Source organism: Castor canadensis, chromosome 12 (assembly GCF_047511655.1).
Source record: "Castor canadensis chromosome 12, mCasCan1.hap1v2, whole genome shotgun sequence".
NCBI classification, from domain to species: domain Eukaryota; kingdom Metazoa; phylum Chordata; class Mammalia; order Rodentia; family Castoridae; genus Castor; species Castor canadensis.
The window spans coordinates 108,938,773-108,965,416 of record NC_133397.1 but is presented as its reverse complement, the minus strand read 5'-3'; the positions used below and the strand labels follow the sequence as shown (position 1 = coordinate 108,965,416).

Genomic DNA, 26,644 nt, shown 5'->3' with positions numbered 1-26,644 from the left:
ATGTTTCCTAAGCAGGCACTCTACCACTTGAGCCACTCTGCCAGCCCTTGTTACATATTCTGGATGGACTAGCACCAGAACCATGATAAATGACTTTCATTATCTATCTGCTTGTGTTGTAAAGTATACTTTTTCTCAAGTTCACACAGCCTGTTCAACTCTCTTTTATTTATCTTTTTATGTTATGTCTTCACTCTCACATTATTTACAATCTGCTTCTGTCACTGAATATAACATGTGTGTCTTTTAGTCTTTGTGTATAGGACAAGCTTTAGATCTCTTTTGCTAATCTTTCTTTTACTTGGAATGTACAAACACTGTATATAACACATTAGTGATACTAGATTTACGTCTGTTAGTTTGCTATTTGAGTTCTATGTCTTCTATCATTTTGCTTATTATTTTCCTCCCTTACTGCCTCCTTTATTATGTTTGGTAAATATTTTCTGCAGTGACACCAACAAAATGGTGTACTAGACATCTCCAAGCTCCTCTTTCCTATAGGAGCTCCAAAAATCCTGCAACAACTTTTAGAAGCACCTTCTTCAGAGCCTAGAATATATATAAATGCTTCTAGCAACTATATAAATCAAGAGAAAGAAAACTTTAAATTTAAATAAAATTTTGTGACATTTTCTTTTTTTTTTCATTTTTCTTTTATTATTCATATGTGCATACAAGGCTTGGTTCATTTCTCCCCCCTGCCCCCACCCCCTCCCTTACCACCCACTCCGCCCCCTCCCTCTCCCCCCCTCAATACCCAGCAGAAACTATTTTGCCCTTATTTCTAATTTTGTTGTAGAGAGAGTATAAGCAATAATAGGAAAGAACAAGGGTTTTTGCTGGTTGAGATAAGGATAGCTATACAGGGCATTGACTCACATTGATTTCCTGTGCGTGGGTGTTACCTTCTAGGTTAATTCTTTTTGATCTAACCTTTTCTCTAGTACCTGTTCCCCTTTTCCTATTGGCCTCAGTTGCTTTAAGGTATCTGCTTTAGTTTCTCTGCGTTAAGGGCAACAAATGCTAGCTAGTTTTTTAGGTGTCTTACCTATCCTCACCCCTCCCTTGTGTGCTCTCGCTTTTATCATGTGCTCATAGTCCAATCCCCTTGTTGTGTTTGCCCTTGATCTAATGTCCACATATGAGGGAGCACATACGATTTTTGGTCTTTTGGGCCAGGCTAACCTCACTCAGAATGATGTTCTCCAATTCCATCCATTTACCAGCGAATGATAACATTTCGTTCTTCTTCATGGCTGCATAAAATTCCATTGTGTATAGGTACCACATTTTCTTAATCCATTCGTCAGTGCTGGGGCATCTTGGCTGTTTCCATAACTTGGCTATTGTGAATAGTGCCGCAATAAACATGGGTGTGCAGGTGCCTCTGGAGTAACAGTCTTTTGGGTATATCCCCAAGAGTGGTATTGCTGGATCAAATGGTAGATCGATGTTGTGACATTTTCTATGCCTGTGCCCTGTATTCTCCCCAGCTGAAAAGCATCATTAGAAGATGTCTTCTAGTGTGAGACCCTGGTCACATATTCTGGAGGGAACAAAGTACAACTTGCTCACAAGTTGCTGTGTCTGTCTGCTCTAACCTGTTTGGGGACTAGCAGAATGACTGGCAGAAATGCACATTTCTGTTTTGCCTAAATCAGAACTCACACAAACTCAAACTGGTGAATACTGTTAAAAATTATTGTAGGATACTTTAGCCAACCCCACCCAAAATGTCTGATACAAATGAGTGTAATTGAGAATGCCTAGGGTTGCTAAGGCTGGTGGGGGAACCAGATCATTTATTTTCATTCAGTAGTCTAGAAAAAAAAGACTGAAAAGGCCCAACTTCATTCCCAATCAGGCTGAAAGCCATTTCTTAGCTTTTAAGTTGTCCTTCCCATTTTCCATTTAAAAAAAAAAAGGCTAAGGAATTTTAGCTCAGAAGCAGCCCCCTCAGCCTTCCTGGAAGTTGGATGACACAGGTGAGTGTGGGAGCACTGGGAAGAATTCACTGACGGATGCACCTACTGGGCTTTTCAAAGACAGCCTGGGACACAGAGCAGGTCCAGCTGCAGGGCTCAGTCCTAGCCTATCTCCCTTTGGTCTTGGTTTGGTGGCACTGGGGGATGAACCCAGGGTATTGCACATCAAAGCGATCTTTCAGCCTTAGAAAGTCAGATATGTCTAAAATTTTAATCTGTTAACACCTCTTCTACTCATTAGGCTTTCCTGTAGGAGAAAAGTTCAATTTATATTAGCCCCTCAATACTTTCAGTTTAGGTAAAAATGTAAGCTTGGTGAATGACCAGTCATGTAGGCATCCTACGTGTAGTTTTTGTTGTGTGTGTGTGTGTGTGGTACTGGGGCTTGAACTTGGGGCCTACACCTTGAGCCACTCCAGCAGCCCTTGTGATAGGTGTTTTCAAGGTAAGGTCTCATGAACAATTGGTCTGGGACTGGCTTCAAACCACGATCTTCCTGATCTCTGCCTCCTGAGTCGCTAGGATTACAGGCGTGAGCCACCGGTGCCCACTAATTTGTGTCTTACAGGCAGAAATAGTCTTCTTTAGTGATAGATTCACATCACACATGCATCTAATGACACCTCCCTTCATCACTATGGTGGTCGGCTGGACCATTTTGGAAGATTGGTGGAAAGAAAAGAGTACATCAAATTTTAATCAAGTTTTCAACTTTAATAAAATATTGCTGTTTGTTACATTTTCTTGTATTTTCTCAACTTACAAAGACAGCAATGTCTTTGCATGTTTTTGTGGCCCCTTTTCAAATAGGTCTAATATTAATACAAAAGGGTGATTGGGAAGGAGTGGCAGGGACAGGGTGGCAGGGGCTGGGGTGGCAGGGACTCGGGTGGGGCAGAGCCCCGGCCCCACTTTAAACACACATAATGGTCACTTGACCATTTCTATCAGCCCTGTAAAAAAAGGGGAGGCAGAGGTCATCCTTCAATTCTACACACTCCTGCTGGTTTGAGATGTTGTACCACATGTGCAGGTTCTGCTGCATTTGGAGTGGGGAAGTTGCTCCAATGTCTCGTTCCTCAAAACGCACGTCATCAGTGAGGCTGACGTCTTCAAACTCCCCCTCATCACACGCAACTTTACGGTCATCCTGGGGAACTGGAGAACATCATCAAAAATGAAATTAGCCAGGTTCAGAAAGCCAAAGGCCACATGTTTTCTCTCATGTGTGGAAAACAGATCCAATACAAACACAAGCAATATTATAAAACAGGTCACGCTAAGGGGACAGGGAGACTAATAGAAGGAAGTTAAGAAGGTGAATATGGCTGATGTACTTTGTATACAAGAATGAATATAGAATTTTTAAACCTTTGAAATCACCATAAGGAGGGGTCTAAGATAGAAAGAGAAAAATAGAGATGAACCAATTTGGATTGTAACACACATATACATAGAAATGTCACAGCGAAACTCCCTCTTATAGCTCTATTAAACAAACAAAATTGGTTTTTTTTTTTTTTTCAAAAACAGAGAACAGGAAGGTAAAACAGGTCTTGTCTGGGCGGCTGGTACTAGTGGGAGGGGGGAAGATATAAGGAAAGGGTTTAGGAAGGTGAATATGGTGGAAATATTTTGTACTTATGTATGAAAATGGAATGAGACCTGTTGAAACTGTTCCAGGAGTGGGGGAGGGTGGATAAAAGGATAATTATGGAGGGGGTGAATTCAACTATGAAACACTGTAAGAATTTTTGTAACTGTCACAATAAACACCAAGTACACCAGTAATATGATCTTAAAAAGAACAATAAAATTTAAAAAACAAAAAACATTTCCTCTGGGGGCCATGGGGCGCTGAGGTGGACCCAGCAGCACAGCTGTGGGTGACTGCCAGAACTTGCCTTGCCACATTTTGCACTGGTCATCAAGCTGGAACTTCAGATCCTGAAGCTCCCAGGTGAATTCCCCGTTCTGTCTGGGCAGCATGCAGATGGTCTCCGCCTTCTTGTCTTCAATCTCCTTCAGCAGTGCACTGAGGGCAGTGCATTCTCCAATTGCACCCACTGGTACCCCTTGAGGCTCCAGGTCTTCTGCCATCACCTCCAGGAGGCAGTCTTTTGGTGCCTCTGTCTCGCCAGTTGGCTTCTGGTTGGCAGCCACCTGATCTCGATGGGCCACCATGTCTTCCTGCTGGTGGCACAGGCACTGGACTCCCTCCTCCTGCCAGCTGGGAGCCTCCTGGCTATTCACCTCCATGATAACCTTGAGGTCGTCTAGGTTTTCTTGCAGATGGCCCAGCTTCTTGACAAGCTTCTTCTTCACATTCTGCTCCTCCAGCAGGGCGGAGGTCAACTTCATATTGTCATGCTGAAGCTGGGCCAGCTGCTCCTTCAGCACCGCGCTCAGGTCAGTCAAGGTCTCCTGGTTCTCCATGCTCTTCATATCCTCCTTTCCATCCACTGCCTGCTCGCCCGGGATTCTGGCTGCCTGCTCCAGTGCCAGGAGCTGCCGCTCCTGGTCCTCTTTGAGGCGACTCAGCCTGTCATTCTCCCTCACTTGGGCCTCTAACTGACCCTCCAGGCACTCTAGCGCTTTTCTCAGCTGCCGAGCCTCCTCCTCCAGTCGCTGTTCTGCTGCACTGGGCCCGGCTGGGGGCTGTGGAGGTGACGGCTCTTCCAACAGGCTCCTCAGTTCCTCCAGGGTACTTTTCAGTTGAAGAACCTCTTGGGCACTGCTCTCCAACTCTTCCTGCAGGATACGCATGGCTGCTGAGGTCTGCTGCAGCTGGCTGGAGGACTCCAGCAGCCTGGCCTCAGACAGCGCCAGCTTCTTCTCAAGCTCCTCCCTGCTCAGCTGCATGGCTTCTTTTTCTGCCAAGAGGATTTGAAGCTTCTTCTCCAGCTGCAAGTCCTTCTCTTTCAGGTCTTCGGTTTTGTGGTTGCACACGTTGAGGGCATCTCGCTTCACATCATTCTTCCCGGATGTGATGACGGCCTCCCAGTTTATGACGGGAAAATCCTCATATGCAAGCTTTTTGCTACTCTTGATGCCAGTGTCTGGTGAAGGGACACTGGCAGGCAATGCACCCTCACAAGCTGTTGGTGCAGGAGCACTGCGGTTTGGGGGCACATCCTCACAAATAGTGGGGAGCTCAGGGTTACCATTTTTTATCTTTTGCTTTTTCTTTCCCCCTACAGGCACACTAAGGTTGTTCCTGAGCTGGAAGGCTCTCGGCATTTTCTTGCCCGAGGCCCGTTTCTGAAGTTTGACTTCTTCAGAAATAGCTGGTCTAGGAGGAGGAAGGTGGCGGGTCCACATGACCACACAATCTACCAGCTCTTTCTCAAACACTCAAGATCTTTGTCCACCACACACAACCGTCTTCCTCCACCAGTTATCACGATATATCTCTACCACAATCGACAGTCTTCCTCCTCCACTTATCACGATCTCTCTTCCACTCTCCACAATCCTCCTCCACGTCTTATCACGATGTTTCTTGAATATTCACAACAATCTTCCTCTAACACACAACACGTTCTTCACACAAAATCTTTCGTCCCAAGCACAAAACCCCAATCTTCCTCCCACACACGCCACAATCAACACCCACACACACCACAATCAACTCCCACACACAGAAACAGTCTTGTCCCACACACACACACACCACAATCACTAGAAACACTCAGCGCACCACGTTCCTCCGCCTCTAGCCAGCACCGCGTCCTCCTACTCCAACAGCTCGCAGCGGTGTGAGCCAGAAGAGGCAGATGCAGGGGATGCTAGGCAGCATGGAATGTAGAATGTGGGCGTGGCCTGAATCCTCGCACGCCATTGGTGGGTGAGTAAGATGCAGGAGAAAGACTTTGTGAGGGCTGGGCAGGGTTAAAATGAGAGCAGGTGCAGCCCCTGCCCCAACCCCACCCACCCACTGAGGGTGGGGGTGAGGCAGGTCTCCCTGGGTGTCTCTGCACAGTTTTCAAGGCAATGACTCATGACATCCTTCACAGAGTTCTAGTTAACTGAGGCACCTTAGAGGATGCTCTTTGGCCACTGCAGACACCTGACCAGGCCTCAGACCTCTGTCCTCAGGAGATGGGTGACAATGGACAGAAGGTGACAGTACATCACTTTACAGTCCCTTTCCTGAGTCCTCAGCTATGTCTTGTACGTCCAGGTTTTAGAAATCACATCCAGGGTATCCCCCATCCAGTCCTGCACAGTCCCCTTTATCACATACACCTGAGGGTCCCTGATCTCAGTAGTGTATATGACCCCACCTAGATGGACCCAGGCCTGGTCTCCCACTTCCCAGCTACTGCTCTTCACACACCTCCAAGGTACTGCTCTCCACTCAGAGTGGCTCTTGGTCCGGTCAGCTCTTCTCCTTGGATTCTTTTCCAGGACCAAACCAGGACAGCACCAAAGTTGCAATGGGGCCTTCTGATCCCCTGTGAGTACATCTGTGTCCCTCCCCATTCCTCCCTCTCCAACCCAAGAACAGCTCACCCACTTCAGCTCTTTAAGGTCTTTCCTCAGCAGACCTGTTCTGAGAAACTCCACGTCATTTCTTGATCCCTTTCCTTCCCTTCCCTTCATCCTGGCCTCCATTCTTCAAGGAGGTGTTGTGTCTGGAGATGCTGCCTTCTCAGAGGTCTTTACCCCTCTCCTCCTCCAGCCAACTCTGCTCAGTTTCTCCCTCATCATTTGAATTTTATTAATTTGGATCTTCTCCCTCTTTCTTTATTTCTTTGTTAATGGGTTTGTCAATCTCATCTATCTTTTCAAAGAACAACTTTTTCATTTCATCCATTCTGTGTTTTGTTTCTTTTTTTTAGTCTCCATTTCATAAGTTTATTATTTCGTTCCACCTGCTAATCTTAGATTTTGCTTGCTCTTGTTTATCTAAGTTGCTGAGTGTTATTTACGAGGCCAAACAATAAATTTTATTTCTTCATATAAAAAGTGTATATATTTCTGGGACACCGTGTGATGGTTTGATATATGTGGCTAATCTCACTGTTTGGACTCGTAGGACAATTGGATCCTCTCAGTTGATTATTTTTTCCACCAACCATGTGGAGAAAAAGTATACAATGCTCAGAAGACTAATGAAGAATTAGGGGAGTCAGGCCATGGACCAATAGTGGATCATGGAGCCAGTCAGGTATACACAGCCTTGGTAGCCAAACATAACACAACTTGCCAGCCTTTTTTTTTTCAATTTCTTCTTACTTCAACTTGGCAGTCTTTTATCCAATTCATCAAGCACATTAGCTAGAAATAATTGATACAAATCAAACTATGGCTTTAAACTGCTAGTGGTAGAATTTAGACATGATAAGTTTTTTTAAAAAAAATAAAGAAAAGAAGATAAAGTGACCTAGGAAACTTGGAATTGCTGGAACTATAACTGCAGAAGATAATGGAACTCAATTTGGAAAAAAAAAGAAATGAGAGAAAGAGAAAAACCTATATTTGAAGATGACACGATCTTATATAGAGAAAGCTGTAAAGAATTTACACAAAATCTAAGAGAACTAATAAGCTCAGCAAGATTGCAGGAGACAAGATCATGATACAGAAATTAGTTGTGGCAATAATTTGAAAATAAAATTAAGAAAACAATTCCATGTTCAATAGCATGAGAAAGAATAAAATACTTTGGAATCTAATAAAAAGAAGTTTCCAACTTGTACACTGGAAATCTGAGAACATGCTTACGGAAGTTAAGGAGGACATAAATAACTGGAAAGGCATTGCAATAGTTTGCATGTGCTAGAAGCTTGGTCCCCAGTGTGGCCAGGTTGCAGTGCTGGATCCATTAAGAGGTGGGACCTATCTGGACACCAGTGGCTCACGCCTGTAATCCTAGCTTCTCACGAGGCAGAGATCAGAAAGATCACAGTTCAAAGCCAGCCCGGGCAAACTGTTAGTGAGACCCTATCTGGAAAACACCCTTCACAAAAATAGGGCCAGTGGAATGGTTCAAGGTGTAGGCCCTGAGTTCAAGCCCCAGTACTCGGAGGGGGGGAAAAAAAAGAAAGAGTTGGGACGTAGTGGCAGGTGATTAGGTCATGGAGACATCTTGGATAAAGCATGCTTTTCCTTCTTGAGATTTTACATTTCAGAAGTACTTGTTTCTGACGCTTTTTGCCATGATTTCATCTTGTAAACCTGAATTGTGTTTGGAGTACTCCCAGTTCATGTTTAAATGACAGTTCCTTAACAAGAGAAAGAAAAATTCTGCTTCATTTTTCCTCTGTTACCAGAAACCACAATGGGTGTACATATGTTAAACATATTCTTACAAATGTCCAGGTCATGTTTACCAGCTGGAATTCTCTTACTGTGTGGGTATTTTGCATTGAGATATTTGATCAAGACATTAATATGAGTGAAAGGTCGTTGACTGAAGACGAATTTGAGATCCTCTAAAATTAATTATGTTTGTCCTTCTGGGGGCTGTGGAAGCTTCATATTATCCTTGGACATCATTAGACGTCTTAGCTCTTGAAGTACAACTTTAATGCTATGTGAATTGTGCCACTTTGCTAACTTTGCTCCGTGCATCCACCTGAAAGAGGAGGAAGAGTACAATTAACTTCCAAGTTTAAAGTACTGTGGAACCACAGCAGATGCAGTGGAACTCGCCTGCTGTAATCCTGGAAGTCAGGAGGCAGAGGCAGGAGGATCACAAGTTTGAGGTCAGCCTGGGCTACAGGCAGTCTCAAAAACAAAAATGAAAAGAAAGTATTATGGAACCAACTCTTAAAAAATACTTTAATAAGACTGTAATACTAGGAAATTACAAATTCAAAAAATATTCTATGAAATACAGGTTCATAATACTATAACACTTAGGAAAATATTCCTTCTTTAATAGGAATTTGCTAAAAATCTTGGGGGGTGTTGTATGTGAACTTTTCTGTATTTTCCAATAAACATGTAGTGAACTTTGGTCATCAGACCAATGGAATAGAATAAAAGACCCACATAGCTAAGCCATCTGATTCTCAATGACAAACATTTTTTTGGTGGTGACAGTGGCATTAGGGTTCAAACATCCAGGCCTTGCACTTGCTAGGCAGGCAATCTACCACTAGAGCCGCACACAGCTCCAGCCATCTGATTCTCTACAAAGGAGCCAAAACACATACAATGGAGAAAAGACAGCCTCTTTGACAAATCATGGTGGAAAAACTGGATATCCACATGTAGAAGAGAAAACTACATCCTTTTCTCTCACCCTGCACAAAAATCAATACAAAATGTATCAAAGAATTTAATGTAAAACTTGAAACTCTGAAACTACTACAGTAAAGCTTGGGGAAAACACTAGGTAGAGGCAATGAAATAGGACTCCAATAGCCCAGGAAATAGGAGTGAGAACTTGCAAATGGGACTGCATAAAATTAAAAAACTTCTGCATAGCAAAGGAAACAACAGAATGAAGAAATAGCCTACATATGGAAGAAAATCTTTACCACTTACTTGACAGGGAACTAATATCCAGAAAACATAAAGAACACAAAAGTTAAAAACCAAAAAACCAAATAATCCAATCAATTAACAAATGGGCAGATGAAGTGAATGGACTGTTCTAAAAGAAGTGCAAATGGTCAATAAATACGTGAGAAAATGCTCAGCATCCTTAGCTGTCAGAGAAATGCAAATGAGAGGTACACACCATGTTACCTCATTCACAGTGGTGTTCATAACGAAGAAACAAACGACAAAGCTGGCAAGCACTGGGAGCGGTGGCCCTCATATACCACTGGTAGAAATGTAAATTAGTGCAGCCACTGTAGAAATCAGTATGAAGGTTACCTGAAAAAAACAAATACAGAACTGCCAAATATAGATCTCACTAAGCCATCCCTGGTATATACTCAGCATAAAAAGAGATATGTACATAAAAAGAAATATTCAGAATAATCACAACAACCAAGTTTTAGAATCAGCCTAGATGCCCATAAATGGATGAATGGATAAAGAAAATGTGGTATATATACACAATTCAACCATAAAACAGAACTAAATTATGTCATTTGCAAGAAAATGGATGAAATTTGTTGGAGATTATTATGGGAAGTGAAATAAGCCAGACTTGGAAAGACAATAGTGATTTTTCTCATCTGCAGAAGCTGGATTAAAAGAAAACTTGGATATGAATCTATGCAGCTACACCCACCTGATTTTTGACAAAGGTGCCCAAAACATACAATGAAAAATGACGTCCTCTTCCACAAATGTTGCTGGGAAAACTGGATATCTGTATGCAGAAAACTGACAGTAGATCCATGCCTTTCACCCTGTACAAATATCAACTCAAAGTGGATTAAGGACCTTAATATAAGACCTGAAACTTTCAAGCTAGGGTAGGAAAGAGCAGGGAACACACTGGAACTTAGAGGCATAGGCAATGACTTCCTAAATAGAACTCAAGTGGCTCAGAAACTAAGAGAAAGGATTGACAAATGGTACTACATGGAACTAAAAAGAAACCTCTTGCAATTGCTTTAAGTGCAGCAGGGAGGGGGTTGAGGAGGAGAGATGGTGGGGGTGATCTAACCAATGTACAATGCAAGCCTATTTGGAACTGTCACAATGAATCCCCCTTGTACAACAAATATATCCTAATAAAGAATTTTAATAAAACATTTTTCTAGAGTGAAATCATTAAGTAGCATCAGTAAGAGGTTGAGTGAAAACTGTCGTTAATCATGAGTGTTGCAATCTGGTTCTTAGGAAACAAACAGATGGAGACTAGAATGCAGGAAGTTTATTTGGGGCGCTCTTGGGACCAGTGGGAGAGCCGAGAAAGGCCTCTCCGATCCCCAAAGCAGCCTGGGGCTGGAATGACACTTTGGAGTTATTCTGAACTGGGGTGGGGAGACTGGGCCTTTGCAAACCCCATCAAACAGCCACTGGGCCTGTGCTACTCTTGGTAAAGTGGGCAGGGATGGAGCTGAGTTCCCAACTGTCCACCTTTGGGGGAAACTGGGGACATGAGTATTTCAGTCCTGGAGGTAAGCGAGCTGGGCAGCAACCCACAGCAGCCATGACAGCATAAAGTGACCATGGGAAAGGTATGATAGAAGGAGGCTATCCAGAACCTTTCTACCCAGGAATACTCAGCTAAGATCTTCAAGTTCAGTCAGGTAAGTAAACTCAGACCTTTTGGCAGTACTGGAGTTTAAACTCAGGACCTCAACACTTGCTAGGCAGGTGTTCTTACTGCTTGAGTAACTCTACCAGCTTTTTTTTTTTTTTTTTTTTTGTGATGGGTACTTTTGAGACAGGGTCTCACAGACTATTTTCCCGGGCCGGATTTGAACCACAATCCTCCTGATATCTGCCTCCTGAGTAGCTAGGATTACAGGCATAAGCCACCAGTGTCCACCAGTACGGTCTCAAATTTGCCCAGCCCAGACTGGACCATGATCTTCTTTTTTAAGCTTCCCACTGTCATGACAGTTACAGGCCACCACATCTAGCTTGTTTCCATTGAGAATGGGGTCTTGCAAACTTTTTTGCCATGGATGGCCTCCAACCACCATCCTCCTGATCTTAGCCTCCCATGTAGCTTGGAATGACAGGTGCACACCACTATGCCCAGCAATTGTTGAGATGGAGCATTGCTAATTAGGCCCTAGGCTGACCTTGAACCATGATCCTCCTAATCTCAGACTCCCCAGTAGCTAGGATTACAGGTGTGAGCCACTGACACTCGGCTAAACTCAGACCTTTATTTCTGCCCATATTATCTCTGTCTCAATCAGCCCATTTCCACTCTCTTCCTCCATGAAGAATTTGCACACATACTACTTTGCTTTCTTTCTTCTCTGGATTTGTGGCCCACAGGCTATGCCATGAAATTAACCCCATTACTTATAAATTACCTCCATCTCTATTTGTGTGTGTGTCTGTTATAGATTCAAAGTTGTGCCTTGTACCTTCCCATAGAATTTACCATATTAATAAGCACACTAGAAATTGAATAGATCCAGAGGTTTAGAGACAAAAGGGACTTCAGAGATTGGTTACTCCAACCTAATTTTACAGATGAGTTAACAGAGACTCAAAGATTAAGTTGTAATCCTCCTCTGAACTCCCACATTACTTTGTACCTCTTAGGTGACATTTATTGCTTTCTATTTTGCATTTTAATGGCCTCCCTACCTGTCTTACTGGTCTTTCTCTGTGTTTTTATAGGCCCTCACTTGAGTCCTGGTGCTCCCTGAGGCTCTATCTTTGTCAGCTAATCTGAAACGTCCATTCCCATAGGCATGAATACCACCAGTAAAATGGATGCCTCACTTCTCTGCCTCTCTAGCCAGCAGGACAACAAGTGACAGTTCCACCTGAAAGTACTACAGATTCTCAGGCTCAAATTGGTGTCTTTGACTCCTCCATAAACCTTATATCCAACCAGTCACCAAACCCTATTTATTTACTTTGAAAATGGCACAGGAATCCTGATCTCTGTATCTCTGCTTCAGACATATGCCATCACACACAGCTTAACAAATTATCTTTAAAATCTTATTTGTTGAGCTGGTGGAATGGCTCAACTGGTAAGAGCACCTGCCTAGCAAGCATAGCAAGTGTGAGGCCCTGAGTTCAATCCCCAGTACCACCACCAAAAAAAAAAAAAAATCTCATCCACCAACTTATTACCTAAACCCCATTCTCAGGCCCCATTGAAATAGTCCTAATTCCCCAAACCTACCATGACATACTCTTTCATAATTTTATACCTTTTCATGTGCTTTTTGTCTATCTCCATTGCAAAGATAATCCTTGGGTCAATTTAAATCTTGGGTTTTTTTTTTCCTTTGGTGGTATTGGGGTTTGAACTCAGGGCCTCACACTTGTTAGGCAGGTGCTCTACCACTTGAGCCACTCCTCCAGGAAATATTGACCTTTTAAGAGAGAGAGTATGCCTGAAGAATTTAATCTTCCTTTCTCAAATTCACGGTAAACAGATCCTTTTTTGGTTCATGAGCATGACGATTGGGTGTTCACGCCTCTGCGTGACATGTGCCGCCCTCAAATCTTGTTATGACGTGGGCACATTACCCTTCTGATGTGAAAAAAAAATTCACGGTAAACATTTAGGAAGGGACTAGAATTATTGCCAGTTATTAGAGCAGGTAGGCTCATAGGTACAATTCCCAGACCTAGAAAGGAACCAGAGACTTGAAAAACTGTGAGGATATCAAAAGAGCTTCTTGAAAGATCTGATGGTATCTCTACCCTAATCAGGTAGATTCAGCAAAAGCCAGGTGTCCTCAGTGGGGAATGTGAAGAGAAGGAAGATGACCCCTCTGAGTATGTGGCTGTGTGCTAGCTCTGGGCAACTGGCTTCAAGCTGTTAAAATTATTCTTTTCTTTTCTCTTTTGGCAGTACTAGGGCTTGAAGTCAGGGCCTTCACCTTGAGCCACTCCTTCAGCTCTTTTTTGTGAAGGGTTTTTTTGAGATAGGGTCTCGCAACTATTTGCCCAGGCTGGCTTTGAACCGTGATCCTCCTGATCTCTGCCTCCTGAGTCGCTAGGTTACAGGTGTGAGCCACTGGTGGCTGGCTAAGCCATTAAAATTCTGTGTTTACTCATGTTTAAGGGACTTGCATTATTTGCTTGACTTTGTTGATGGTTTTTGTTTTTTGTTTTTAAGACAGAGTCTGACTGTGGCCTGGAACTGGTAATCCTCCTGCCTCAGCCTCCCCAGTGCTGGGATTATAGGTGTGTACCATGTGGGTGCCTTCTGTTTAATCACATCTGCCCTTTACAACTATACAGACTGGTATCAGAAGAGAAATTGGGGGAGGAAAGGAAGGGGCGAGACTGATCAGAGGGTACTAAGTTGTTGTTAGACAGGAGTAAGGAGTTCTGGTGTGCTTTCTCACACTGGGATGGCATAGATAATGGTAATGCACTGTGCATTTCAAAAACCTAATAGGAAAGGAGTGTAAAGGGCTTTACCACAAAGAAGTGAGAAATGTTCGAGGAGCGAGATAAGTTTAACTTGATTTACCATTACATAACATCTATATGTATCAAAATATCACATGATATACTATAAACATGTATAATTTTTATGTTTTATGTATCAGTTGAAAAAAATTAACAAAAATTTGAAAGTGAAGTTGGCTCAAAACCCCCAGTTTTGAAAAGTAATTTGGAAGGAGGCTTGATAAAGTGCAAACTGAGAAAGATGGTACAAGATTCCTATGGTGGCTGGGCGTAATAGTGCATATCTGTAATCCCAGCCCCCAGGAGGCTGAGGCAGGAGGATTGGCAGTTCAAGGCCAGCCTGGGCTACACAGCAAGACAGAATCTGGAAGAAAGGTAGAACAGAACGGATTTCCAGGATCTGGGCAGGATCATGACAATTCCTGGCTTCTACTGAAAAGGTTATCAATCCAGTGTGGTTTGTCTATTCATACCTGACATCAGGTAGTTTGGTTGGTTAGATTGGAAAAGTAGAAGCACTGGGGCGCTGGTGGCTCACACCCGTAATCCTAGCTACTCAGGAGGCAGAGATCAAGAGGATTATGGTTCAAGGCCAGCCCAGCAAATAGCTCACAAGACCCTATCTCAAAAATACCCATCACAAAGAAGGGCTGGTGGAGTGGCTCAAGTGGTAAAACACCTCCTAGCAAGCGTGAGACCCTGAATTCAAACCCCAGTACTGAAAAAAAAAAGTAGAAATACTGAATGAATCAAAAAACATCATTTCCTGGGTGCTCGGATCAGCTCTTGCCAGAACAGCCTAGGTTCCTGAGGCTTGCCTGAGGTTCCTAAGGTTTCTATACAAGTTCACTAGGCTTATAAATAGATGAAATTTAAACCAGAATGCTGGTACCTGGGAGAGAGATACTGGGTTGAATACTGGTGACTGCAGAAGGACTGAGGACCCATTCAAGCCACAACCAAGCAACCCAAGCAGACAACCAAGTGGATAACTGCCAAGGTGGTACAACTGAGAGGATATGAGCACAGAGCCTCAGTGTGCTTTGATTCTGACAAGCCCAGCTTCCACTTTCCATAGCAGTGTAGAGAAAGCAAAGGAGGAGGGGTGAGTTACAGATAAGAGAAAGTGTTGACTTAGAGCATCAACAGGACATTTAGGGAAACCTGGAGACCATGTGCGTGTGTGCCTTTGTGTGTGTGTGAGTATGTGTGTAACACTATTGCATCAATATTTGACTACATGGATGTGATAAACATACTGTAGTTTGTGTTCTTCAATGATACATGCTAAAGTAGATTTTTTTTTAATGGGACTGGGGCTTGAACTCAGGGCTTCATGTTTGCAAAGTAGGCACTCAACCACTTGAAACACACCTCCAACCCATTTTGTTCTGGTTATTTTGGAGGGGGAAGGTCTCTCAAACTATTTGCCTGGGCTGGCCTTGAACCACAATCCTCTTAATCTCAGTTTCCCAAATAGCTATGATTACAGGGTGAGCCACCAGCACCATTTGGTGTGTAGATTTTATTTTATACTTGCTTATCATTATTTTTCCTTTGGCAGTACTGGGGTTTGAACTCAGGGATTTACACTTGTTAGGCAGGTATCTACCACTTGAGCTATGCCCTCAGCCCTTATTTATTTATTTATTTTGAGATGGGGCTTCTCTGTGAGGACTGGTCTAGAACCCATGTTCCTCCTGCCTCAGTCTCCTGAGTGCTGGAATTACAGTGGTGTACCACCACACCCAGCTGGAGTATTTTTTGGGTTTTTAAAAACTGATTCTTGTACACATTTGTGGGGTATAATGTACAATTCATTATATGTATACAATGTGTAATAACCAGATCAAGGCAGTTAGCATTTCTAGCTCCTCGAATATTTAGCATTTCTATGTGTTGGAAGGGTTGGACTCTTTCTTTCTAGTTATTATGAAATATATAATAAATAGTTGCAGCTTACAGCTATTCTACTATCTGTAGAACATTAAAATTAATTTCTCCTGTCTAACTGTATTTTGGTACCTGTTATCTAACCTCTCTCTAACTCCTCTCCCCTCTACTCTTTCCAGTCTCTAGTGACTGCCTACCCTGTGCTCCCTACACCCCTGAGATCAACCTTTTTTAGCTTCCATAAATGAAGGCAAACATACAATATTAGCCTTTTTTGTGCCTAGCTTTTTCATTTAACATGATGCCCTCCAGTTCCATCCATGTTGCCTTAAATGACAGGATTTCATCCTCTGTTATAGCTAATCATCTTCCACGGCATACATAGGTCATATTTTCCTTATCCTCCCTCCAGTGATGGGCACCTAGGTTGCTTCCATGCCTTAGCTATTGTGAGTAGTGCTGCAGTAAACATGGGATGCAGGCACCCTTCACTATCAAGATTTCATTTCCTTTGGATATATACCCAATAGTGGGGCAGCTGGATCATATGGGCATTCTAGTTGTTGGTGGTGGTGTTCCTTTTGTTTTTGAGACAAGGTCTTGCTGTATTGCCCAGGCTGGTTTAAAGCACCTGGGCTCAAGTGATCCTCCCACCTCTACCCCCCAAGTAGCAGGGACTACAGGTGCATGACACAACACTTGGCTATTTTTAGTTGTTTTGAAGAACCTCCATACTATTTTTCATAGTGGTTTTACTAATTTACATTCTCACCAACAGTGTAAGAAGAGTTCCCTTGGACTGGTGGCTCAAGTGGTAGAGCACCTGCCTAGCAAGCATGACACTGAGTTCAACCTCCAGTATGGAAAAAAAAAAAAAGAGTTCCCCTATTTCCACTTCCTCACCAGCACTGATTAATTTGTTTTTTAACCTTATTGTTTATAGCTGCTGTAACGGGAATAAGGTGGTATTTGACTGTGGTTTTGATTTGCATTTTCCTCATTAGTGATGGTAAGCATCTTCTCATATGTTTTGGCCAGCTGTGTGTCTTTATTTATTTGTTTATTTATTTGGTGCTGGGAATTGAACCCATGCATGCTGAGCATGAGATCTGCCACTGAGCTACACCTCTGTGCGTCTTCAGAGAAATGACTACTCAGATCATTTGCCCATATTTAAATCATGTTGTGGTTGATTTGGTTTTTTGTTGTTCAACTTGAGTTCCTTATATATTTTGGAGATGGTTAGTTTTTCCAGATGGTGAGTGTGCAAATATTTTCTCCCGTTCTGCGGGTCATCTGTTCACTCTGTCAACTGTTTCTTTTGCTGTGCTGAAGCTTCCTATGTGAAGATAATCCCACTTATCTGTTTTTTACATTGTGGTCTGTGCTTTTGGGGTCTTACTAAAAAATCTTTACTTAAACCAATGTCTTGAAAAGTTTCCCCTGTTTTCTTCTAGTAATTCTATAGTTTCAGTCTTGCATTTAGGTCTTTGAACCATTTTGAGTTGATGTTTTTATATGTTGAGAGATACAGGTCTAGTTTTACTTCTCTAAGTATCCATTTTCCCAGGACCTTTTTTTTTTTTTTTTTTTTTGCCAGGATCTCACTATGTAGTCCAGGCTGGTCTCAAACTCATGAACCTCCTGGCTCTCCAGAGTGCTGGAATTATAGGCCTAACCCACCACACCTGGCTCCCAGTGCCATTTTTTGAAGAGACCTTCCTCCAAAGTATGTTCCTTATGTGTTTGTCAACAATCAGATGGCTCTAAGTACATGGATTAATTTCTGGGTTCTTTATTCTCTTCTACTGGTTGGTTTGCATGACAGTACCATACTGTTTTGGTTACTGTAGCTTTGTAGCATATTTTGAAGTCAGGTATCCTTATGCCTCCAATGCTGGAGCTATTTAAAGGATGAAGTCTCATGACGGTTTTCAATGCATTCATCTGTCTATTCAGGTAGATGAATATATGCACATATATATATATATATATACACATGTACATAGCAATTGTAGCACAATATTAGCAACTGGCTATCTAGATAAAAAATAAAGTACAGGGGTGTTCCCTTCATCTTTTCTGTAAGCTTAAAAATTGTTTAAAAGTAGTGTTAGAGATAGGCATGGTGGTATACTCCTGTAATTCTAGCACTTGGGAGGCTGAGGCAGGACTTTGAGTTCAGCCTGGGCTACATGGTGAGACCCTGTCTCAAAAAAAAAGTAAAGTTGGGATAGCAATCTAAATTGCATAATAGCTTTGTTTCAGTGTGTCTGAACTAAATCTGCTACTAAGCTGAAATAAATTAAAACCAAAAATGTTGGAAAGGGTCAAATTAAAGAGAGTGAAGTAAATGCATGAGCACACTTCTACTTCTTCCCCAAATCACACTAAAACAATTAAAATTTTGCTTTTGCTTTGTTTTGATTTTGTTTTAAGGCTGCACCTACAAAGACAAAAAGAACGGGAGAGGATACAAGAGCAAGCTATTGGAGAATATGGAATGCAGGGGAAGAGGGAAACTGATTTAACAGAAGCAAGGAAGCTGAACTCTAAATCATGTCAGGAAGGAAAAACATAAAAAGTAAGTCAGATACTGTGTCTCATGCCTGTAATCAGGAGGTAGAGATTGAGAGGATGTTAGCTTGAGGCCAGCCCAGGCAAAAGGTTAAGAAATCCCATCTCAATCAAAAGCTGGGAGTAGCATGCCTGTAATCTCAGCTACTTGGGAAGCATAAATAGGAGGATTGTGGTCCAGCCCAAGCAAAACAAGAGAGCCTATTCCAAAAATAACTAAGGCAAAATTGGCTGTGTGCTAGCAAGCATGAGGCCCCAAGTTCAAACCCCAGTACTGCCAGAAAAGAAGAAGACATTAGACCCTGTTCTACTTTAAATTTCAAAGGAGCAGTGAGAACCCCAGCTACCCATCTCCAGCTTTCCTGGCTGGGCAGACAGAAGTAGGAGTGTTTTCTGGAGAGGACAAGACAGGGGATTGCTGTGCTGCAAGCATGAGGCACACTCTAGAGCACAGTCAATATTGGAAGGAGAATGAAAAGGTGCGAGAGAGCTCACATACTTGGTAGGATGTCTCAAACTCTCTCTCCAGATCTGCTCCAATATCCTTCTAAGGAGATTGCAAAAATTGTTGGAGAAATCTGACTCATCCCAAAGAAAAGATCTACAGAGAATAATACCAAGGATTTCCCCACTGAAATGAGTCAATCAGTTGATCCTGCAGTGAGGACTAAGGCTCACAGTTCCCATCTGCATGCCCAGGGTTTTCTAGAAATTTATTTGTATTCTGTCTCCAAACAATGAGCAGAGTATATTTTAAATAATAATGCATGTAAGCTTATAATGTGTTCATGTCAACTTGTAGCCTAATAAGTTGCAGGGAACACAAAAGACTGCCCTCACTCTGAGTTCCCCAAAACACCCTTAGGTTTTGAAGGACTATTGGAACACCCTGAAGTTAAGCCAGGGTGTATCAGTCAGTTTTTCATCAGTGTGACAAAATACATGACTTAAATAACTTATAGGAGGAAAGATTTACTTCATTTTGGTTCATGGTTTCAGTCCATGGTCATTTGGTTCCATCATTTCTGGGCTGTGGTGAGGTGGAACATTGTGGCAGAAGGGCGTGGCAGAGCAGAGCTGCTCACCTCCTGGTGGTCAGGAAGCAGAGAGACAGGAAGGGGCCAGAGACAGGAACACCCTTCAAAGGCACACCCCTCCCTGATGACCCACTTCCTCCAACCAAATCCACCTCCTAGTTTCCACCAAATTTTGAGTCTAATCACTTCCCAAATGCCTGACCTCTAAACCCTGTGCTGGAGATGAAACCCTCAACACCTGAGCTGAACCATAAAGCCTACACGAAGAAGCACACAGGACCAAATCAGAGGACATAACTGTTAAGTGAAAAATACAAGAGGTGATAGTTTGGACAAAGGTCCTGCAGTAGTCCCCAATGGACCAGGTTAGAGTCATTCATGCTAAAATTCCTTGTCACCAAGCTCAAATGAAGCCATTTCTCAGACCTCCCAAGAAGTCAGAATGAGAGAGGTAACAACCAAACTTCCCAAACGGACCAGCTGCAACTGGCATGACAATGAAGTTCCTTCTGCCTTAATCTTTACTCAAAAAAAAAGGCAGCCTGGTTGTAACCAACCGGTTATTTAAAAAATTCTTTAAAAACAATTTTTTAAATAATTTTTATTTTTGATTTATTGTACATTAATAGCATGAGAGCATTTAATTGGAATATTCAATACATGTGTATGGAGTATCTTGAGCAAGTTCACCCCCTCTGATATATTCTCGTCTCCTGTCTCCTCTCCTTCTTTCAGACAGTGTTTGGTGTGTTTCATTATGCTGTCTTCATATGTGTATATGAAACGTACTTCCATCCTCTTCACCCTCAGTAGCCTTTCCTTTCCTTCTCCCCAGACAGTCCTCCAAATATATACATTCATGTCCCATTATTATAAGTAGTATCAATCACCACCACCGTCATCATTCTAGCTCTAGGTTCCACAAATTGGTGAGCACATGAGGTATTTGGTCCTTTGAATCAGCTTTTAACTCACTCAGCATGATGATCTCCAGTTCCATTCATTTTCCTGCAAATGACATGATTTCATTTTTCTTTATGACCGAGTAATATGTTCTTCATTCATCGGTTGTTGGGCACCCTGGCTGACTCCAGTTTGGCTATTGTGAAAAAAGCTGCAGTAATTGTGGATATGCAGGTGCTTCTCTTGTATGTTGATTATACATCCTTCAGATACATGCCCAAGCGTGGTGTAGCAGGATCATAAAGCAGGTCTAGTTTTAGCTTTTTGAGGAACCTCCATGCTGATTTCCACAAGGTTGCACTAGTTTACACTGCCACCAACAGCATCTGAGGGCTCCTTTCCCCCACAACCTCACCAGCATTTGCTTGTTTTCTTGACAATGGCCAATCTGACTGGGGAGGGATGCAATCTTAGTGTAGCTTTGGTTTGCATTTCCTTCATGATTAAGGGTGTTGACCATTGCTCCATGTATTTTTTTCTGAGAACTGTCTATTCAATTAACTTGCCCATTTATTAACTGGATCATTTTTTCTTCTGCTGTTTAGTTTTCTGAGTTCTCTGTATATTCTTGATATTAATCCCTTATCTGTGGAATAGCTGGAAAAGATGTTTTTCCCATTCTGTGGCTTGTCTCTTAATTCTTGTTTCTTCTGATGTGCAGGTGCTTTTTAATTTGATGCAGTCTCATTTGTCGATTCTTGCTCTTATTTCCTGGGCAATTGGAGTTTTATTCAGAAAATAATTACCTATGCCTGTATCTTCCAGAGTTTTCCTGTAGTAGTTTCAAAATATCAATTCTTACATTAAGATTTTTGATCCAAGGCTGAGCACCAAAAAAAAAAGATCTTTGATCCATTTAGAGTGCATTCTTGTATAGTGCGAGATAGCCAGTTTTCCTAACTTCAGGATTTTTTCCATAGTGTTTTTGTTTTTTCTTTTTTTTTTTTTTGGTGGTACTGGGGTTTAAACTCAGGGTGTCATGCTTGCTAGGCAGGTGCTCTACCGCTCAGTCACTCCACCAGCCCTCCAGTTATTTTTCTGTTGCTCTCTTTTCTTGTAAGGAAATTAACTTACAAATGACCAATCTGTTTGTTTGGGTTGCTTTGTTTTGTCTTGTTTTTTGGTACTAAGATTTGAACTCAGGGCCTTATTCTTGCGAGGCAGGCACACTCCCACCTGAGTTGTGCCCCCAGCCCTTGTTTATGTTCTTGACGATGGGACTGGAGTGAGGTGAAATCACAGTGTAGTTTTCTTGTTGTTTTATTGTTGTTGAACTGGGTTTGAACTCAGGGCTTTGTACTTGCAAAGTAGGTGCTCTATCACTTGAGCCACACCTCCAGTATATTTTGCTCTAGTTTTTTTGGAGATGGGGGTCTCAAGAACGTTTGCTCACACTGGTGTGAATCTGTGATCCTCCTATCCCAAGTAGCTAGGATTACAGGTGTGAGCCATGGTGCCCAGCTTCAGTGTAAGTTTGCCTTTCCTTTAGGGCCAGGGATATTGAAGAATTCTTCATGTGTTTATTGGCCATTGTACTTTTTACTTTGAAAATTGTTCAGTTCATTTCCCCATTTCTTCATTGGGTCACTGATTATTGGGAATTTAGCTTTTCAAGCTCCCTGTATATCCTGAATATTAATCCCTTGTTAGATGTATAGCTGGCAAAAATTTTCTCCCATTCAGTGGGCTGCTTTTTTAGTCTGTTGACTGTTTCCTTTGCTGTGCAGAGGTTTTTAGTTTTCTATAGTCCCATTTATTAATCCTTTCCTTAATTGCTGAGTTATTGGCATTCTATCCAAGAAGTTATTGCCTATGCCTATATGTTCCAGTGTTTTCCCTATTCCTTCTGGTAGTGGTTTTCAAAGTTTCAGGTCTTACATTAAGGTCCACTTTGAGTTGATATTTGTACAGGGTGAAAGACAGGGACCTAGTTTTAGTCTTCTACTACAGACATCAATTTTCCCAGCACCATTTGTTAAAGAGGCTGTCTTTTCCCCAACTTATGTTTTGGGTCCTTTATCAAAAATCAGGTGACTTAGCTGTGTGGATATATATCTGGGTCTTCTGTTCTGTTCCATTCATCTTCAGGTCTGTTTTTGTGCCAGTACCATGCTGTTTTAATTGCTATGGCTCTGTAGTGTAATTTGAAGTCATGTATTGTGATACCTCCAGCATTGCTCTTTTTGCTCAGGATTGCTTTGGCTCTTCAAGGTCTTTTGTGCTTCCATATGAACTTTAGGATTGATTTTTCTGTCTGTGAAGAATGTCATTGGAATTTTGGTGGGGATTGCATGGATATGTAGATGCTTTTGGTAGTATAGCCATTTTCATGATATTGATTTAGCCAATCCATGAGCATAGGAGATCCTTCCATCTTCTGTAGTCATCTTTGATTTCTTTCTTCAGGGATTTATAGCTTTCACTGTAGAGGTCTTTCACTTCCTTTGTTAAGTGTATTCCTAGGTTTGTTTTGTTTTGTTTTGTTTTTTGAGGCTGTTGTAAATGGTATTGTTCTCCTGATTTTTTTGTCAGCCACATCCTCAGCCCTAATTTTTTTTTTATTTGTTCTTTCTCAGCCCTTTCTGTCTATAAAAGCAACCTCCTCTCCTTGGCAATTAGAACTCTTTTTCTATTTTATGGAATTGTATCCTAGCATTGATGATAAAGCCAATCAAGATCTTTAAAGTAAATTGGTATAATTTTTTTGAGTCAGGTTCTGGCTACAAGGCCCATACTGGCCTTGAATTTGCTATGTAACTCAGGCTGACCTATTCCTGCACCAGCCTCCTATGCTGGGATAATACAGGGCTCCACCACACCCGACCTAAATTGTAATTTTTTCATTCAACAATCTTCCCTTGTTATCTCTTCAGGGAGTAAGGACACATTACTCTTCCAGCAGTGGTATGTGAAAATATACGTGAAATACTGGAAAGCAGGGAAGGTCACCCAAGGCTCAGTTTTCAGTTTTATTGGGAATTCACTACAAAGACAAGATTGATAATGTAGTTGATCCACAATACCACCCACATTCCCACCCTGGATAACATTGTTGGTCATTCTGGCCAGCTGGTGCCCTAAGTCACATTTTTAGACTACCCACTAAGACACAAGGCCACCAGACAAAGACTCTCCTGTCAGACATAGCATTTCAAGTGTTCAGAGACTATCTCCATGAAGCCTAGGGCAAAGGTCAAAACCCCTCTTTGGGCAAGCCAAATTCTTTACTACACGGCATTTATACACAAGAACAAGGAACCAAATATGGTGGTGCATCCTATAGTCCTACTCAGGAGACTGAGCCAGGAAGATCCCTTGAGCCCAGGAGTTCAAGGCCACACTAAGCAACACAGCAAGACTGTCAGAGAGAGAGAGAGAGAGAGAGAGACAGAGAGAAGGTGAAGCTCTGTATTTTCTACAGCTAACTTCCAAATGCTTCAGCAAAAACGTGTGTGTGTTTATGCATGTGCATGTTACAGAGAAAGGGAGAAAATGTGTCAAAAGGTTAACAGCTGAGGCAACCCTCACTCCTTTGGAGTGACTCAAGTGGTAGAGTTCCTGCATAGCAAGCATGAGGCCCTCCCTGAGTTTAATCCCCAGTGCTTCTTCCTCCCTCAAAATGTTAACAGCTGAGAATCTAGTTCAAGGCTATGTGGGCATATATTGCACTATACAATTTTCCTACAAATTAAAATTTTTCAAAATGAAATGTGTGGGGTGATTTTAGTAGGCTTTTCGATCTACTGGTAGATAACTTTATCAGAATAAGGTAGGAAAGCCTCATCCTTGACTAGAACTTGCTCTGAAGGTTTTATCCAAATGACAGGTTTTCTTGGGCACTTTTCATCTGAATTGTGCCTAAGGCACTTTAAGGCACTGGAGAGATATAATAATAGGCACAGGTGACTGACACTGGGGAGGTGGAGGCAGGAAGACCTAAAGTTTGAGGCCAGCCTGGCCTAGGTGGAGAGATCCTGTCTCTAAATAAATAAATAGTAGGCATGAAGGTCACCTTCCTAATGTGATCTTTGCCTAGAAATATTTTAATCAAGTGATAGTTTTACTGAGTATTTTCCACTCAACGTGTTTTAAAATCTCATTTCTTTCTGAGTAGGCCCCAGAAGTTTTCCCTCCTCTATAAATCCCTGCTGTGTTAGATTATCTTCATTTCTTTTTTTTTCTGTTTCCTTTTTATCTTTCATTTCTGTAAGCAAATTCTTCCCTGTGTTCATCTCTTTCTTGCAATGTTGCGAAACAAAAACAGTACACACTATTAAAAGTCTATATTCAGCCTCCTCCGCTAGAGCTACACATCCAATAGTTTAAACAAGAGTTTTGTCACTGCATGACATATATTGCACCTGACCAGCCTCTAACTCAGTTCCTTATCACATGTTACCCCGTCACAGAAGCAATATTTTGCAGCATTCTGTTATCGGTGTTTACCCAAGATAGGTTATGTTGTACTAGGAAAACGAATCATAAAACATCAGTGGTTTAATAAAACAGAGGTTTATTGTTTTAAAAATTAAATACAGTGTCTCTTCTCATCTAAAAAATGAGCAACTAGAGAAAAGGTTAGATCAAAAAGAATTAACCTAGAAAGTAACACCCACGCACAGGAAATCAATGTGAGTCAATGCCCTGTATAGCTATCCTTATCTCAACCAGCAAAAACCCTTGTTCCTTTCTATTATTGCTTATACTCTCTCTACAGCAAAATTAGAAATAAGGGCAAAATAGTTTCTGCTGGGTATTGGGGGGGGGAGAGGGAGGGGGTGGAGTGGGTGGTAAGGGAGGGGGTGGAGGCAGGGGGGAGAAATGAACCAAGCCTTGTATGCACATATGAATAATAAAAGAAAAATAAAAAAAAAATAAAAATAAATAAACATGAAGGTTTTTCCATCAAAAAAAAAAAAAGAGCAACCCAGAATTAAGATTTACCCTAATAAAATGATGAATATTTGTACAATTTCTACAGAAATATAGTATATTAAAATCTACATAAGTCAAATTTATAAAATGTGTATAAAGCCAGGTGTGGTGGTACACTTCTGTAATCTCTGCACTCAGTAGGCTGAGGCTAGAGGATCACAAGCTCAAGCATGGGCTACATAGTGAGTTTGACACCAGCCTAAGCAACATAGTGAGACACTGTCCCCAAAAAGCCCAAAACTAACTAACTAGCTAGCTAGCTAACTAACTAAATGAATGAGTAGTGCTTGGGGTATGGCTCAAGTGGTAGAGCATTTGCCTAGCAAGCAGGAGGCCCTGGGTTCAATCTCCAGTATCATAAAAAATAAATAAATTAACAAATGAATAAAATGTGTAGAGATGCATAATGATATAAGGAACTTGCAGTGCAAAGATGTGGGAATTAGTAGCTTCTGATGCTTTTTGTGCTTGGTGAGGATTTTTGCCTCTGCATCTGGAATCATGTTCACAGAGTGCCTTCTTTTATCAATTTGCACAAGAAAGCTGTTTACTTTATCCATCAATTTCATGCACAGTGCATGTGTCACCTTCTTAGGCCTCTGCATCCCTAACACAATTGCATCTATTCAATATTGAAAATGGTACCTATTTGAAAACACAGAACTAATTGTCAATTATCTCGTAGTTCCTTTTCTATAGTTATTTTTACAATTATATAAGCACATAAAGGTATTTCATTTTAGATATCCCTAGAGAAGAATGAATGTTAAAATGGTTAATCACAGATTCGTAGCAAGAACTGGAGTTGTGGCTCAAGTGGCAGAGCACTTACCCAAGTACTTACCCAAGCACGAAGCTATGCGTTTACACCACAGTACTGACTCCCCCGCCCAAAAAAATAATTCAAATAGATCAGCAGCAAAACACAAACTGACAATTCATGATTATACATAAAACTCTAGGCCTAGCAGAGTGGCCCAGGTGTAGAGTGCCTGCCTACAAGCATGAGGCCCTGAGTTCAAATCCCAGTACCGCAACTGACTAACTAACTAAAACCCTAGGTTGCTTAACTTTTACTCCACAGCTTGAAGAATTGGGTTCAAAAGACAAAATTCTGAGCTTTTCTTTGAAACAAACATAGGGTTTTTCTCCCCTCTTTTTTTTCTGATGCACAAAGAGGATTTATTTCCATTTTTTTTCTTTCTTAAGCTTTAATTATAAACATTTCCAGGGTTGGCAGAGTGGCTCAAGTGGTAGAGTGCCTGA

The 26,644-nt window shown here is 41.8% G+C and overlaps 1 protein-coding gene and 1 non-coding gene across 2 annotated transcripts; one reads left to right on the top strand and one right to left on the bottom strand.

The window, feature by feature from the left end:
- Nucleotides 1–769: 769 nt before the first annotated feature.
- Nucleotides 770–12,571, bottom strand: LOC141414922 (golgin subfamily A member 2-like). Its single transcript, XM_074050703.1, has 3 exons — nt 10,189–12,571; nt 9,685–9,824; nt 770–8,571 (listed from the first exon to the last, which is right to left on the bottom strand). Exon 3 carries the CDS (start codon nt 5,307–5,309, stop codon nt 3,717–3,719), a length of 1,593 nt encoding a protein of 530 aa, XP_073906804.1. The 5' UTR covers nt 5,310–8,571; nt 9,685–9,824; nt 10,189–12,571; the 3' UTR covers nt 770–3,716.
- A 414-nt stretch (nt 12,572–12,985) lies between these two features.
- On the top strand, nt 12,986–13,089 carry LOC141415336 (small nucleolar RNA U13). Its single transcript, XR_012440310.1, has one exon. It is a non-coding gene; the product is annotated as a small nucleolar RNA U13 (small nucleolar RNA).
- The last annotated feature ends 13,555 nt before the right edge of the window (nt 13,090–26,644 follow it).

Coding starts and splice junctions, on each gene's coding strand:
- LOC141414922 (XM_074050703.1), bottom strand. CDS start 5,309: ATGTGGACCCGCCACCTTCCTCCTCCTAGACCAGCTATTTCTGAAGAA.